The sequence below is a fragment of the Leptonychotes weddellii genome, chromosome 3 (assembly GCF_054177405.1).
Source record: "Leptonychotes weddellii isolate Sample4059 chromosome 3, ASM5417740v2, whole genome shotgun sequence".
Lineage (NCBI taxonomy): Eukaryota > Metazoa > Chordata > Mammalia > Carnivora > Phocidae > Leptonychotes > Leptonychotes weddellii.
The window spans coordinates 33,397,672-33,413,034 of record NC_138371.1 but is presented as its reverse complement, the minus strand read 5'-3'; the positions used below and the strand labels follow the sequence as shown (position 1 = coordinate 33,413,034).

At 37.5% G+C, this 15,363-nt stretch overlaps 1 protein-coding gene across 1 annotated transcript in view; it reads left to right on the top strand.

Annotated features, from left to right (window-relative positions):
* Positions 1–14,991: 14,991 nt before the first annotated feature.
* Positions 14,992–15,363, top strand: part of LOC102728394 (large ribosomal subunit protein eL21-like) — a 743-nt gene continuing 371 nt past the window's right edge. Inside the window, exon 1 of the mRNA XM_081815519.1 lies at positions 14,992–15,318. Coding sequence (XP_081671645.1) covers positions 15,027–15,318 — 292 coding nt within the window. The 5' untranslated portion in view covers positions 14,992–15,026. The remainder of the gene's footprint in view (positions 15,319–15,363) is intronic.

The window sequence follows — 15,363 nt, the reverse complement described above, 5'->3', positions numbered from 1 at the left end:
GACTCCCAAACTTGTCCTTCTAGGTCTCTCTCTCTCTCTCTCCAAAGTCCAGAATCAGATTCAAATTTTGTTTACTTGTTGGGTAGCTCTGATTCAAAAATAATAAATTGTTTTCTAATCAAAAACATCCCAGAATTATTTATTGTTAATTCAGTACTTCCTCAGTGATTTTGTGTGTTACATTTATCATTTACATGGTATCTCATGATACTATGAATGTGTATAAACATCTTATTTCTAGAATTTCCATTCTGTTCCCATGATTCATAATTTTCTGAGCAAATAAATACCTCATTGTTTCTTACTATGGTGATGTTATATTTTTATTCTGATAATTCAAGTTCCCCTCATTTCTTGTCTTTTTCATTTCTTCTTTGTTAATTTTGTCCGTGTATTTTACCAGGTGAAAATTAGAATTATTTTGTGAGGTTTCCCATAAAGGGATTATGATTGATTGCATTACTTATATAAATTAATTTGAGGGCAAGTAACACCTTCACAGTATCTCATTTTTCTCTCCAGTAAAATTTTTATTTCTGTACTTATTTAAGTCTATTTCCTTCAGTAAAATGATATAGTTATCTTCATGTAAAAATCTGTTGATTATTTGGCTAAGTATTCTAATATTTTATGTTTTCCTGCTAGTTCCAGATAGAGTAACTCCTCAATATTTTTGGACCTGATTTTTGCTGCTGTATAGGAGAGGAATTTCCTTTATTATCTCAATAGTATTTTAGTTTATTTTCTTAGCCGTTCTAATTATACAATTATATCATTTTTAAATACCAATGATTTCATCTATTTTCAAGGAATTTGCCTCACTCCCTTTTCTAGTCTTTTGTGATTTAATCAGAAATTCTAAAACAAGGTTCAGTAAAGTGGTGCTGAAACTCAACTTTGTCTTAGAATGATTTTTTTTAATGATAATGCCTCTAGTACTCCCCATCAACAAATTAAGTGTTAATTTGAGATCTTAAAAACTCTCGTTAAAGAATTATCTAGCAGTTTTTAGTTTACATGATTTTCTTTTTCTAATGAGGTATGTTTGGTTTTCTAAATACTTGTTTCTGTAACTTTAGAGATGCTTGTTTCCATTTCCCCCCTTTCACAAGGTGAAATAAAGATTTATGATGGTGTGTGTTGGGGGGGAATAGGTGGTCTCATTGATAGACTATTTATTATTTAAGGCCCCAGAGCTCATACGATTACTTAAGGATGTAAATGTCATCAGAATCCAAAAATATTCACTAACAATGTGAACGCTTTCAAATTTAGTCCCTTTCTCATGAGCATATCTCATTATAATATTAATTTTATATATTATAATGATTTCAGACAGTAAGCATCAGACAATGCAAATCAATTGTAAAGTGAAACAGCAAATGTTGTAACATATATGATTTCATAAAATTAAGAAAAAAATGTTGAACAATTCCTAGAATCATACACAAATGCATTGATACAATTATACACAATCCATTAAATCTCTGAGAGATTTAAACCAGTACAGTGTGTGAAGAGGGAAACATCAAAACTGTTGATGACATTAAATGTATTTAAGAGAGAATGCTTTGACTCTTAGTGGATCAAAAGGCCCTTGGAAAATGCATGGAGCCCTCCAAAAATTTTACCTATTATGATAATTATAAAAATGTGACCATATAATTTTATTGGATAAATACTAGAAAAAATTCTTAGTTTTTGATTCCTTTTTATTTTATTGTAGAAATTAGCTCATAGTTTCAATTAGCTATATTTTGTTAGATACAAGTAAAGACATTTTACAAATTTCTGTTTTTAGATAAATTCCCAATAAGCTTTTGATTTTTAAAAACTGAGTATAAAAGTATGGTTTCTGTTTTAACTGAATTGACTTCTAAAGATCAGTGTCTATTTTCCTGGGATAATGAAGAACTTCTGGACACTAATTAATTTTCTAATATTGAAGCATCTGTACATTACTGGAATGAACCTTACTTGCTCTTGGTATATTATTCTCTTGACAGTCTTTAGGATACTAGTGTCTAGAATTTCATTTTTTAATTATTTGTTACATATTACTTTTAGAGTTGAAAAAAAATTAAGACAAAATTTTTAAAAGATGGGCTAGTATAGGATAATTAGTATAGAATATACCAGAATAGTATTATTATGGATAATATGTTATATATTCTAGTATAGAATATATAGGATAATTTATTTCTTTACTTACAAATAAAATTGGTCTGTAGTTTTTGTGTGTATGCTTTCCTTGTCTGGTTTCAGTATCAAGATCATACTGGCTTTGTCAATTGAGACCACTTGCAACTTCTCGCAATTTTTAAACAGTACAGAAATTATCCTTCGTATAAAAATTTGGAATCAATACCCTATAAAAATACCTAGAATTGTGACATTGTATTTAATGGTAATTTTTGATAACTAAATTTCTATAATTATTAAATTATTTAAATGTCTGCTTTCTTTAAATCAGTTTTGAAAATTTCTATTAAAATTTTAAGTTTTATGGATATATATCTATACTGCATTTCCAAAAATATATATCAGTGGTAAACTCTCTTATGACAAATTTTGTGTAATTGTGCCTTCTCTCATTTTTTAATGACTAGACATACCAATATTTTGTCTTTGTGCTCAGATAAGTGAATGTACTAGGTGTACAATTTATATATTTGCTACTTTATTCAAAAATATTACGTAGCATTCTTTATGAATGTATTTTTTAGCATTTGCCTTTAGACAGTATTGGAGATGATTTTTTTAAGTAAATATTTCAGAAATAACTATCAAGAACAAATAAACAACATAGAAAGTACAAGAGAAACTGAGATTGAAAAGGACAAAAACAGAAAGCCAACAGAAATAGAGACAAGTATTTGAGGGAGAAAATGAGAGGCAAGGTAAGGGCAATCCAACACAACTATGAAAATAATCCACGAAGAAGAAGAGCAAAGCCATAGAATAGAACAAATACTAAAAACTATCAATGAAGAAATTTTCTTGAGATAAAACAAACCTATTTATGGAAGGACAACCTGAAAAATTAGACCCAGTATCATCGACAACAAGTAATATTCCAACAAACTGTTGTATCTTAATAAGAAAGGGGTGGGGTGTCAGCTTTGGATATCTGGATAATAAGACGAGGGAAACAAAAAAATTTATAAGGGAAAGAAAGTTAGATTGACCTTAGACTTTGTGACAAAACATTTTATATTTAAAAAAAAAAAAAGTAAGCCCAAGTTTTTACAGCCCAAATCACCTTCAATAAAATTCAGAGTCATGAACACATAAGAATTCAGAGGCTGTTGTTCCCAGTGGCTTTTCCTGAAGACTATAGACAGAAATATTTTACATTTACTAAGAAATGATTTGAGAAGCTTCTGCATAAGAACTGCTAGGAGTGTTTTAAAGCAGGAGAATCAAAGGATCCTTCACTACTACATTCTCAGCATGGCTGATAGCTGGGGGAAGGTACTTGGTAACTTGGAAGAAGCAAAAGAGCAATTCAATTTAGAAAACTATTCCATCAGTCAGATAACACTGGAGCAGTCTTCCTGACCTTTGCTAACCTACAGAACATAAAAGATGTTTATAAAGAAAAGATGGTGTCCCCCACAAGCAACCTGTCAAATCTAGTCACCTCTCCAGATTCATGGGCACAGGAACAGACAAGTAGGATGATTCTTGTCAAATTGCAAGATGGAGAGAGTCCAGGAAGTTGCTTTATTTGGGGATGGTTTGTTCAAGGTTTTTATATCCTCAATTGGATATTGTGAGTAATTGTTTGTGTTTTTTAAAATAAATAAATACAAATATTTAGTATAACTCCCTTCGCCACTCCCCCCCCCCAAAAAAAACTGTTTTCTTCCATTTAGTGTTACAGAGGAGTCTGAAATTAACCTTACTTTGTGTTGCAGATAAACATTTTTTGTTTTGCTTTGTTTTGCTTTGTTTTCTTCCTTTACCTTTTTAAATTCAGTTTTTTAAAACAACGACAATAACAGTAACACATCATCACGATCTATCTTGTAATCTAAGTGATCTGTCATGTGAGGAAGTCTTCTGAAAAGAATGGAGAGGACAGGACACCTTTTATTAATTAAAACATATATTCTTATTTCCATTTGTTCTTTACTCTGTAAACTGGCTTGTACCAATCATCATTTCTCTCATCCCATTTCATCAGTCAATCCTTGCCCTTATATTCCCCTGAGTCTACACCAGGGCTGCTGAGAATTCTGGCTGGGAGAGAAAGGGAAGTCTTCCTCTGCCCTATAGTCTGGAATGGTTATAAATTCCTGGGCTCCAAACACAACCGCCTAGCAGTTCTGTTTTCTGCTCATTTCTCTCCTGCGTTTCCCTCAATGTGCATTCCCGTTGATGACTTGGCCTCCCAAAACCCACAGACAATGCAAACCAGCCTATCAAATTTCTGACTTATGAAAGACAACCGGCCTTACATCTGCTCCCCCATCTTTGCTTCTTCCCACATTTGCAAACAAGGAGATCTCCATCCTCCCAGGTGGGGCTGTTCCTTTCATCCGTTCTCACTCTACACACTTTCAGTCTCATGTCCAACAGCACGGTGTCTTCACTTACTGTCCGTGTGTTGGCCATCATGGAATTTAGAGCTTCTGCCCAGGTATCTTTCCAGAGCTTCAACGTCCTATCTCCAATACCTGTTGGACACTTTCACTGAAATATTTCACAGGAAATTCAAATTCTAAAAACACCATAAATTTAACTCATCATCCCTCCCCATTCATCCAATCTATGTAGGTTTCCTCTCAGACTAGATGCATCACCACCGTCAAGTTACCCAAGCCAAAAAAAACCCAGGTTGTCCACGACTCATCCATCTTCCTTATCATGTTTGTTATGTAATAACACCAAATAATCTTGCTTACACCTCCTAATTGTCAGTAGTTTCCATCCACTTCTCTCCATTTTAGCATTTTCTTTAAGCACCATTTCAGGCCATTATTTTTCCTAATTATGACAATTTTCTCTTAGTTGGTCTCTTTGTTTCCATCTTAGCTGCTTCTAAATAGTTCTCCATATGGCAGCAGATGGTTTCAGAGCCACAAAATGATCATGCCACTCTCCTAAGCAAGTATTAATGGCTTTATATGGACCTCAAGGTAAAGTCTTCACTACTTAATGTGCCTCATGAGGCTGCTCATGTTCTGGCCCCTGTTTCCCTCTACCATGCCACCCTTGCCATGCCCAGTCACTGCCACCAGCTCCTGTCCCTGTCTGCTCACACTCCACATAGCCTATGGTCCAGGAAGACTGAACTATTGGAGTTCCTTGCTTTCCTTTATCCAGTCATTATCCTCTTGGACATCTATTGTCTTTTGCCGTTTACCAAATCAACCCCTACTAATATGTTCGATTTCATTTTACATGCCACATTATCTAGGACCTCATCCCTGACCAAGTGTATTTATTGGGCCATATCTCTCCCTAGACTGAACCTTTTTGGAGGCAGGAATTATGTGTGTCTTTTTTTTTTTTTTTTAACTGAATCTCCCAGAGACCACCAATGCCAGGATATACTAGGCACATAATAAATATTTGTTGAATCAATGAACCTCACTATTAGCTATTTTTCAAACACCTACTCATCCTCTTAGTTTTTAAAATGATGTATTCTTTGTCCTATTCTCAGTATTTCTTCATATAACACATTGTTTTCTCTTTATGAATCTACAAATAGGATGTGTCCCTGCCAGATGTGTCTTAATGCAGAATACATAGCTGTCCCTTGCGCTTGTCACTGTCCACTCAGATGACCAGCTCTATATCTGGGGAGAAGGCTGCTATACATTGACCCGAGTGTATCTTCAGGTTTCTGTTGGGATTTCTTTCATGATTCTGAAAAACTGAGGTGGGATCCTCTCCTACTCTCCCAATCTGGTTCTCTTGAGTCCTTGAACCAGTAGAGTACATCAAAAATCACAGTTCCAAAAATGTAACAGCCAAGACTCCTCCCCTTGATATCTAGAACCTTCCCTGTGACTATGACTCTCATGAGACAGCCTGCCACTATTCTGTCCCAGTCTTACTTCCCATTGCACTGTGGCCTAGAAGTTCTTGTCTCTTGAAGAATATAGAAAAAAATAGTGGAAAGTTATGAGAAGGATACATTGGACTGATAGCCTCAGTTTTCACATGTTTGATAGTAAAACATCCATAGAATTAAAAAAAAAATTAGAGCATAGTTCTCTGAATCAGGAGTCAAAGTATGCTGCTGATGGTATTTGTTGGGGGTGAGAAGTTCCCTGCCCTTTTTCCAGGTAAACTGTTAATGAAGCAAAGCTGGATATGTTATAAAATGAAATATGGATCATTTTTACTCCTCAGTCCAGCCGCTTTAATGTCGTATTTAGTTGAAATCTGTGACGGATTCTGGCACTCAGTTGCCCACCAATCTTAATGTTGGTATTAAGGGAATTCCTTTTTCCATTCCCTTCTTAATTATGTAATTTTGAAGTAGGTGGCTTTCAAATAGTAAACTCTTTAAAAAGACTACCCTTTTTTCTCTGCAATGTCAAAACAGTGTATCTCCTTAGAACACTGGAAGGCAGTAGATGTATTTAATACCCAGAATTTGCTAATAAAGGAAGCATGATTAATTTTGCTATGCCTCATCTCTGGAAGTCCACTAAATTATCCTGACAGTCCTGCTCTACTTCCATACTCCAGCCTCCAACATCTGATCTTTCCTGGGCTTCTTGTCTAAGTGCTCAGGGCTACTTTACACAGGTACAGTGCTCAGCAGCGCACTAACGTTACTGTTTTGCTGAGTTTCCAATTTACCAGCAGAAATAGTAATTAACTCTCAATCTCCTAAGGAGGAGACTGCTATCTGAAAAACTGAGATATTATTTTCTTATGGAATAGACACTAAATGGAGTCAGTTTTGCTTTTCTTGCCTGCCATGTTTATCTCAACCCACCATCCATGGACTTACTGAATGTTTTAAACACTATTAAGATATTTTACTTTAAATTCCTCTGGGATTAAAAAAAAGTAAAGCAATTTATCAATTTCCATGAGATTTTACTGCATTTATGTACCCCCCCCTTCCAAGACAATTATCTTCATATGACAGTAAAATAGCCATTCAGGACTCTGTGTGAAAATGTCAGATGAACAATCACTCTGCCAAGTTGGAATGCTGCCCTGTAAGATCTGTGTATCTTCTGAGCTAATGTATAATCTCAACCAATATATGTTGCTGTTTCTTCCCAAAGTCCAAAGGAATGGCAGTGGGATAGCACCTCTCATAATAATAACAAACTCCAGATTGGTAAAAATATTTGCTTCTAGGGATACCTGGGTAGCTCAGTCAGTTAAACATCCGACTCTTGATTTCAGCTCAGGTCATGATCTCAGGGTCATGATCCAGCCTTACATCCTGCTCCATGCTCAGTGCGGAGTCTGCTTGGGATTTTCTCTCTCTCCCTCACCCTCTACCCCTCCCCCCACACATGCTCTCTCCCTCTCTCTTTCTAATAAGTAATATTTTTTAAAAAATATTTCCTTCTCTACTCTGTAATTCTGGGCTCTGCTTTTTAGAGGTTTTATTGTCTAAGGGAGCAATGCTGCAATCAGGAGATATTTAAGTTTTTTTGTTTGTTTGTTTGTTTTAATTAGAAGTGGATGCTCAGCCTTTTTGGGATCCTCATGTCAGGAACAATAGGAGAAAGATGCTAACAACAAACAAACAACAATGACAAAATAGGTAATCTTGTATGAGATACTTCTTTGTACAACTAGATCCAGTGGTTAAATTTGATAGAACTCTGTGAATAAAACCATCAAGATACAGATTCCTCAAGAATAAAGGTTTAGGTTATGCCATTGAATAATGAACACCAACTGACTGAGGTACAGTTGACGGTAAAAGGAATATGGAATGGTTAATACAGGAAGAAAGTAATAAATACTATAGATATTGCCATGAGAAGCTGTTGAAATAAATATTATAATTTTTACCTGCCTGTCCATCCTTGCTGGGTCATATGCATGTTTTAATTATTTTTTCTTTTCGTTCCTCTTCCCATCTCTCACTATTGAGTTTCAAGAGTGTTAGTGATAGATAACTCTACAATTTACCCTACAGGTACCAGAACATCCACTCAGAATTGTGACCAAAGTAGAGGAAGAATGGACATCATTCCAAAGTCTTGTGCTTGAGCTTGAGGCACCATCTGATGGAATTTTGGTTTGTCTTCCCTCAAAGAGGAGGTATGTGTGTTTTTCAATTGTATGAAGGAGTAAGTTGCATGATATTTTTTGGAACTCTGGTTTTAAGAAGGGTGTATATAAATACTGGAGAACAAAAGGGGAGGAGCTTAGTGGAATTTAAACAACTTTGGCAACCCGAGAATTAAATACATTTCCTTTTTGAGGAAATTCCAGAATCAGTAGGAGGAAGAGCTCCACATTCCATTTTGGAAACCAAAGTAAAGCAATTGTTTTTTTTGCTTTTTGCAAGCAAGGACATGGATTTGACCTAAACTTGTCTAATCCGCCAGCTATTGTGGGAGGGAGGTTGAGGGACCTGTGGTGTGACAGAAGGACCTACTTCTAAAGTCCGTGACTAGTGAGTGCTTCTGTGGCTGCACTTCTGTTGCGTCATCTGAACACAATAGCTCCTGTGGGGTGCACTGTGAAAGGTCTCTGGTGTGAATTCTTGCTGCCCGGTCTCCCTTGGGTCTCTAGTTTTCTTAGCCTGGTTCTCCAACTCTCTTATTCATTCAGAAAGCTCCCTGACATTCCTCTAGTGATTTTTTTCTTCTTCATAAGTAAGTCAGAGTTGATGTCTACTGTTTGCAGATGAGCATCCAGATTAGCACAAATACAAAGCACAGGGCCTAGAAAGGAATAGAAAAGGCTCAGGTTCCAACAGGCTAGCTGATAGGAGCCAACTATGGACATCAGCTCTGTGATCTTAGTCAGAACACCTGACAAGAAGGTGCGTTACGTCAGGAGCTCCCTATTCATATACGTTATTAAAAAAGTTCACTCATCATGATCTCTTTCCAAAGACTTCCCTTTCCTTAACTCTTCTTTGTGAAAATTAACACTAGTTTTACCTTTGTGAAGAAGTTGTGCATATAAACTTGAATTGCATGAGAAGACCCACTTTGATAAAAGAACTTATGAGCTGGTTACAATCGTAAACTTCAACAAGAGCAGGCTTGATTTACTGATTCTGTAAAAGCAAAAACTGGTAAAAAATTCTACACAACCAAGCAATTCATCTTCCATAAATATAAGACCTGAAACAATGCAGGGATGTAGTGTTGTGGAGATAATTTGAATTTTCATCAAAAGCAGAGTATAATCTGTCCTGGAAGTATGTAACAAACTTCTGAAAGAAAGGAAGAGTGAAGGAAATTTCCTATTCATAGTTTTATTTGCTCTAGAGATAAAAATTTGTGAAAATCTACAAGCTGAATTTTTATAGATAATACAAAAAGCTCCTCATGCAATTTTAATAGTTATAATTAGCCACTTTGAAAACTTTCTTTCATCTCCCAATTCATTAAAGGGACAGATTTTCAAAATGGCATCTAAATATTTTTTAAATCTCTTGGCTTAGAGTGTTTGGTTCAACATTTTACCCAATTTCTAGTGAAATTTTATTTGGTTCCACTTTTTACAAACACACACCATCTAGTCATGTTTTTATATTCAGAGGGAGGTTAAAAAATTGATATTTTGTAAACAAAAAGTCATCCTGAGTATTTTACAATTTTATCTTCATCTCAATTATTTATAATGCAATATGCAGAATAAGATGTATATGGATGAAGTTTGACTAAATATTCACAGTTTGGGAATATCTGGGTTCATTTGCTAACGCTTTTCAAAAAATTTAAGCACAGAGGAAACTGTTCATTACGATTAAATGATTGCTGTTCTCAGAGGCTCCCACCAAAGCCTGCACTGTGGTGAATAACCTTGGGGGCTTCTCTGTACATAATATTAATATATATTAAGTATCAGGACAGGCCTGGTTAGGGAAACAGGTGATATAGAAGCTTGGTGGCAGATAAGCATGTTATCTATCATTTGTAAAAGTGAATAACCTTAGATCTAGTCAAATAAGTAGCTTAAGCCTCAGAAACCACCTAAGACAGAAGCAACTGAGATCCCAGAGGTAAAAACTGAAGCAGAATTTACAAACTTGCGACCCACAGACTGGGTTTGGCTTGTAGGTATGTTTTACATGGACTGCCTCAGGATTAAAAATAAGTTAGATGATGAAAAGACTCTGTATTGTATGTATGATACCATAATGATAGATATGTGTCATTATACATTTGTCCAAACTCATAGAATGCATGACACCAAGAGTGAATCCTAACATAATCTACAGGCTTGGGTGGTTATGATTAAGTAGGTTCATCACATGTAACAACCATATCACTCTGGTGGGGATATTGATAAAAGGAAAGGTTGTGCATCTGTGGGGGCAGGAGGTATATGGAAAATCTCTGTACTTTCCTCTTAATTTTGCAGTGAACCTAAAACTCTAAAAAAAACCATAATCTTCAAAAATTGCAAAAAAAAAAAAGAAATGATTGCTAATATTTTAAAATCAGTTACTTGTGTTATGAGTTGAATTGTGTTTCCCAAAAATGCAGGGATTGAGGCCTAACCTCTGGTACCTCAGAATGGGATCTTATTTGGAAATAGGTGCAGAATGTCGTTGCAAATGCAAGTAGTTAAGGGACCATCATACTGGAAGAGAATGGACCCCTAATCCAGCCATTAAAATAGGGAAATTTGGACACAGACATGCAGACAGGGAGAATACCACATGAAGATGAAGGCAGAGATTGGGGTGATACTTTCTACAAGTCAAGGAATGCCATGTTTGCCAGGAAACCACCAGAAGCTAAGAGAGAGGCATAGTACAAATTCTTCCTCGTGGTCCTAAGAAGGAACCATTACTGATGACACCTTGATTTCAGACTTGCAGCATCCAGAACTGTGAGACAGTAAATAGCTCTCGTTTAAGTCGCTTAGCCACTTAGCCAGCAGCCCCAGGAAACTAGCGCAAGTTGCATATAAAAACTCTGGGTTTTCAGCATCTCTGAAAAATGGCCAGGTGTGAGAACGCTCAGCTGATCAGCTAGAACAGAGTAGTGGCTATCCCCTTTCCATGAGAAGTTCTGCAGTTCACCAAAGCCCCAGCCAGTCCATTTTAATAATTTAAGCTGCCTGCTTGATGTCTGATACCACATCAAAGGAAAATGGGTCAGGACATTTGGAAGAACCTAAATAGACATGTTGTGACAATACGATGTCTTGTGATCTTTGAAAGCAAACAATGTAGGAAGTATCTGAGTGTAAAGAAAAGAAAAAAAAACAAGAAAGGAAAAAAGGCTACCCAGGAAGTTTTCTGATAACTTCAAAATTTAAATAATTCCTACAAGGATAAAAGGAAAAACATAAAATCATAAAGAAATATGGAAAAGTTAAATGCAACTGTTCTAATGATGCCATGTAGGATCCTCAGACCCCCTCAACTGAGATTTTTTTCAGAACAAGAGGAAGACAGAAAGGGTATCTTAACTGCCTGAGGGAGTTGTCAGCGCTGAGAGAAATCTCTGGAAAAAGCACTACAGACAAGATAGAAAGACAGGACACCAGAGAGATGTGCATCTGCTTAGAGGGGATGTTTCTCCACTTAAGCTTCACTTTGAACAAGTTCAAGCCATGAAGTCAAGACAAATTACATCCCCAGATTCTTTTTTTTTTTTTTAAAGATTTTATTTATTTATATGACAGAGAGAGACAGTGAGAACAGGAACACAAGCAGGGGGAGTGGGAGGGGGAGAAGCAGGCTTCCTGCTGAGCAGGAAGCCCGATGTGGGACTCGATCCCAGGACCCTGGGATCATGACCTGAGCCAAAGGCAGACGCTTAACGACTGAGCCACTCAGGCGCCCAACATCCCCAGATTCTTAGAAATATTCATCACAGGAGCACCGCTGATAATCTTGGAGGAATTGAGGCAATGAGAAGAATCCAAAGGTTGGAGATGGACAGTAATGTTGCTGTGCTCAAAGAAAGAACCATGGGAAATCTTTAGAAAATATACACAATATACCTGATAGCAATCCCTAAAAAAATTAAATAATTATGACTCAAATGTGTTTTGAAAATTAAGTCAGGTAACAACAGAAGCACGGACCGGGGTGGGGGGACGGGTAGTGATCCTCCTCCCACCACCCTGTGCTCCTCTCACTTTTGCAAACCACACTAGGCTCTTGCTTGTTGCTGAATACACCGAGCATGCTTCTGTTTAACAAGCCTTGGCACCACCCGCTTGTTCATTCTGGAACACTCCTCCCAAAGGTGTCAGCAAGCCTTGCACCCTGCTTCTTTCGAGGTCTTCCCTGGTGAACCTGTGTGATGTCGCTGCTCCCCACTCGCCCTCTCTATGTCCTACCCTGGCTTTAGTTTTCTTCACAGCACTTATTACTGTCTTTTCCTTATTTCATAAATACGACATCATGCCAGTCACTCTTGTAGATGCTTTTAAAGTACTGACTTGTTTAATCCTCTAATAACACTAAGAAGGAAATACTAGCATTATCCCCATTTTACCCTTGCTCTTGGAATAAAGTGTGGCACATTGTAGGTGCTCAATAAACCATTTTGTTAAATGAATACGATGTAAAGGTAAGAGGTTTGCAATGCAAGAGTCTTTCCTGTAGGATAAGACCCTCCTCTTGTTGAGCATAGGGATTAAAGGCTATTAAGCTTTGAATCCCCGGCATCTGGCAGAATGCCTGGGGTGTGTAGTGAGAGAACAGAGGGAAGAGAAGAGCTGGAAAGGAAGCTGGAAATGTGAGGTACTTGGCGGACATGAACTGGACTAGCTCGGCATTTCCAAAGCCTGAGGGAGAAGGTTCATCAGGAATAGCAGAGCTGTTCATTGTTAAAGGAAGACAGAGGTACTGTCCTTAAATTTTGCAGTCAACTACTTCATTTCTGAGCCACAAATAACATTGTCTCTTATCAAAAAGGAAAAAAAAATTAATGGTATAATATCCAGCATTGCCCATATTGGAGCCACTTTGCTAAGTGCCTTAAGGCCTACCAAAAAGCTTTAAAAACCTTCCAGCTCAGAACAGTCTTTCAAGGGAGAATCCTGATAGTCAAAGCGGAATCAAGGAGAAAAACCAATATCCACAGCAGAGGACAACAGTCTATGCAATGGCATCTAGTCCCACATGATTGGTGTCAAAAGGTAACCTGCGTTCAGAAGAGGGTGAGGTCCCAGTAGGCTGGCAAAATACGTGTCTGAAGACCTCTGTTTTTCATTAGCATAAATGCATGTCTTCATGAGTAAATCAACTTCAGTCCATCAACAAAAGATGGGATTACTAAAATAAATGAGTGTAAGGAAAATATTAATAACCAAATAGCATTACACGCCACCATAATCCTACCTAATGCCGTTAGTGTTTGAAAGGAAAACATTCAGATTCCTAATCTATTGGGGAATATTAACATAATGTGGCTTTGAAAATTTTAGAAAGACCTCATAATTAATTTAATCACCATTTTGCATAGCATTCCCACTTGTAATCTGCATTTTTGCTTTAAAACTCTTACTATACAGCTGTCATTGTGATCTAATGAAATGCCTCTTACTTAGGAAGAGAGGAGATTTTCAAATGTTGAGGCTCCACAGAAATGAAGAATGAAACATGTGTCTGTCAGTGCAATTTCCCCACGCTAGACTAATTGCAGAGGCCTGTGGGTATGGAGTGATGCTGCTGAGTAGTCAGCCTTTACTGCCATTGCTTTCAGGGTAATTTGCATAGCATGGCTCATAGTGTTTTATGATTTTTCTTTTAAAAATAATCCTACTTGTTAGTCACTAAATCTGCTTAACTCTTCCGGTGCTGCCTCGCGTCTGGGGCACATCTGCAGAGTGAGAGAACATATCTCGCCCTTGGCGAGCGCCAAGGGAATTGGAGAGGGCATCCCAGCTGGCACAGTTCAGTCTCTCCAGCCTCTGGGAAGATGGCTGTTCGAGGTAGGTCTGCCGAGGAAGTAGGCCCTGCGGCAGGGATGAGTGTTTGGGAGCCTTCCTGGGGAGTGCTCATGGGATGAACACCTGTAGAAGAGGAGGAAGGAGGGGATTCGACAGAGGGAGGAGTTGGACTGCAGTGCAGTCTTCATGGAAACCTGGACCGACTCTCAGGAGCATCCTGAAGATGACACGGTGTCTCAGAGTTGACCCAAGTGGTGGCAAGAGGGCTGGGCTTTTCTACCCCCCGAACTGATCAGTCACTGAGTATGGGAAGCTCCAACAAGGGGCTGGGACACAGTCAGCTGAGGCAATCCGTGAGCATGGCCGACAGCTGAGGACTGTCTCCTGAGGACACTTCCAGCAGCTGGGGAAATGCGTCCTTCATTCCTGATGGGAAACTGACGTGGGTGTTACATCACGGTGTTCGCCATAATCATCATATTTCTCCTAATAACAAAGGCTCAATAGAACTGAGCACCCGAGCACCAGGGTATCTCCTGCTGACTTTTGTGAGGAAGTCTTTCTGTGGAATATTATTCAATATTATCCAAGAATCTGTTCCCCATTGCCTAATAACTTAATATATCATGAATCACTGAAATAAGCCATATATAGAATTGTAATATAACAAATTGTTTATATAGAAACTTAAATAATATAAAAGGTCTTTGGAAATTTTAGTCATTTGTCTTACCCATGAGAGAGATCAGATGATTTATATTACTGCAAGTTTATGTAGAAATACATCGATTTTTCTGTTTCAACCAAACTTAGGCACTGAAGCTGAGCGTTTCCATGGTGTTTTGGATTGGAGATGATGTTTTTCAAGGGACTTACTCATTCATGGTCAGATTTTCCTGGTTATAATGTTTTAACTTCCTTGGACTTCACTGAAAAGAAGTTTGTATAGCCTTTCGGCCGGAACCGCCATCTTCCAGTAATTTGCCAAAATGACCAACACAAAGGGAAAGAGGAGAGGTACCCGCTATATGTTCTCTAGACCTTTTAGAAAACATGGAGTTGTTCCTTTGGCCATATACATGCGAATCTATAAAAAAGGTGATATTGTGGACATCAAGGGAATGGGCACTGTTCAAAAAGGAATGCCCCACAAATGTTACCATGGCAAAACTGGAAGAGTCGACAATGTTACTCATCATGCTGTTGGCATTGTTGTAAACAAACAAGTTAAGGGCAAGATTCTTGCCAAGAGAATTAATGTACGCATTGAGCATATGAAACATTCAAAGAGCCGAGACAGCTTCCTGAAGCGTGTGAAGGAAAATG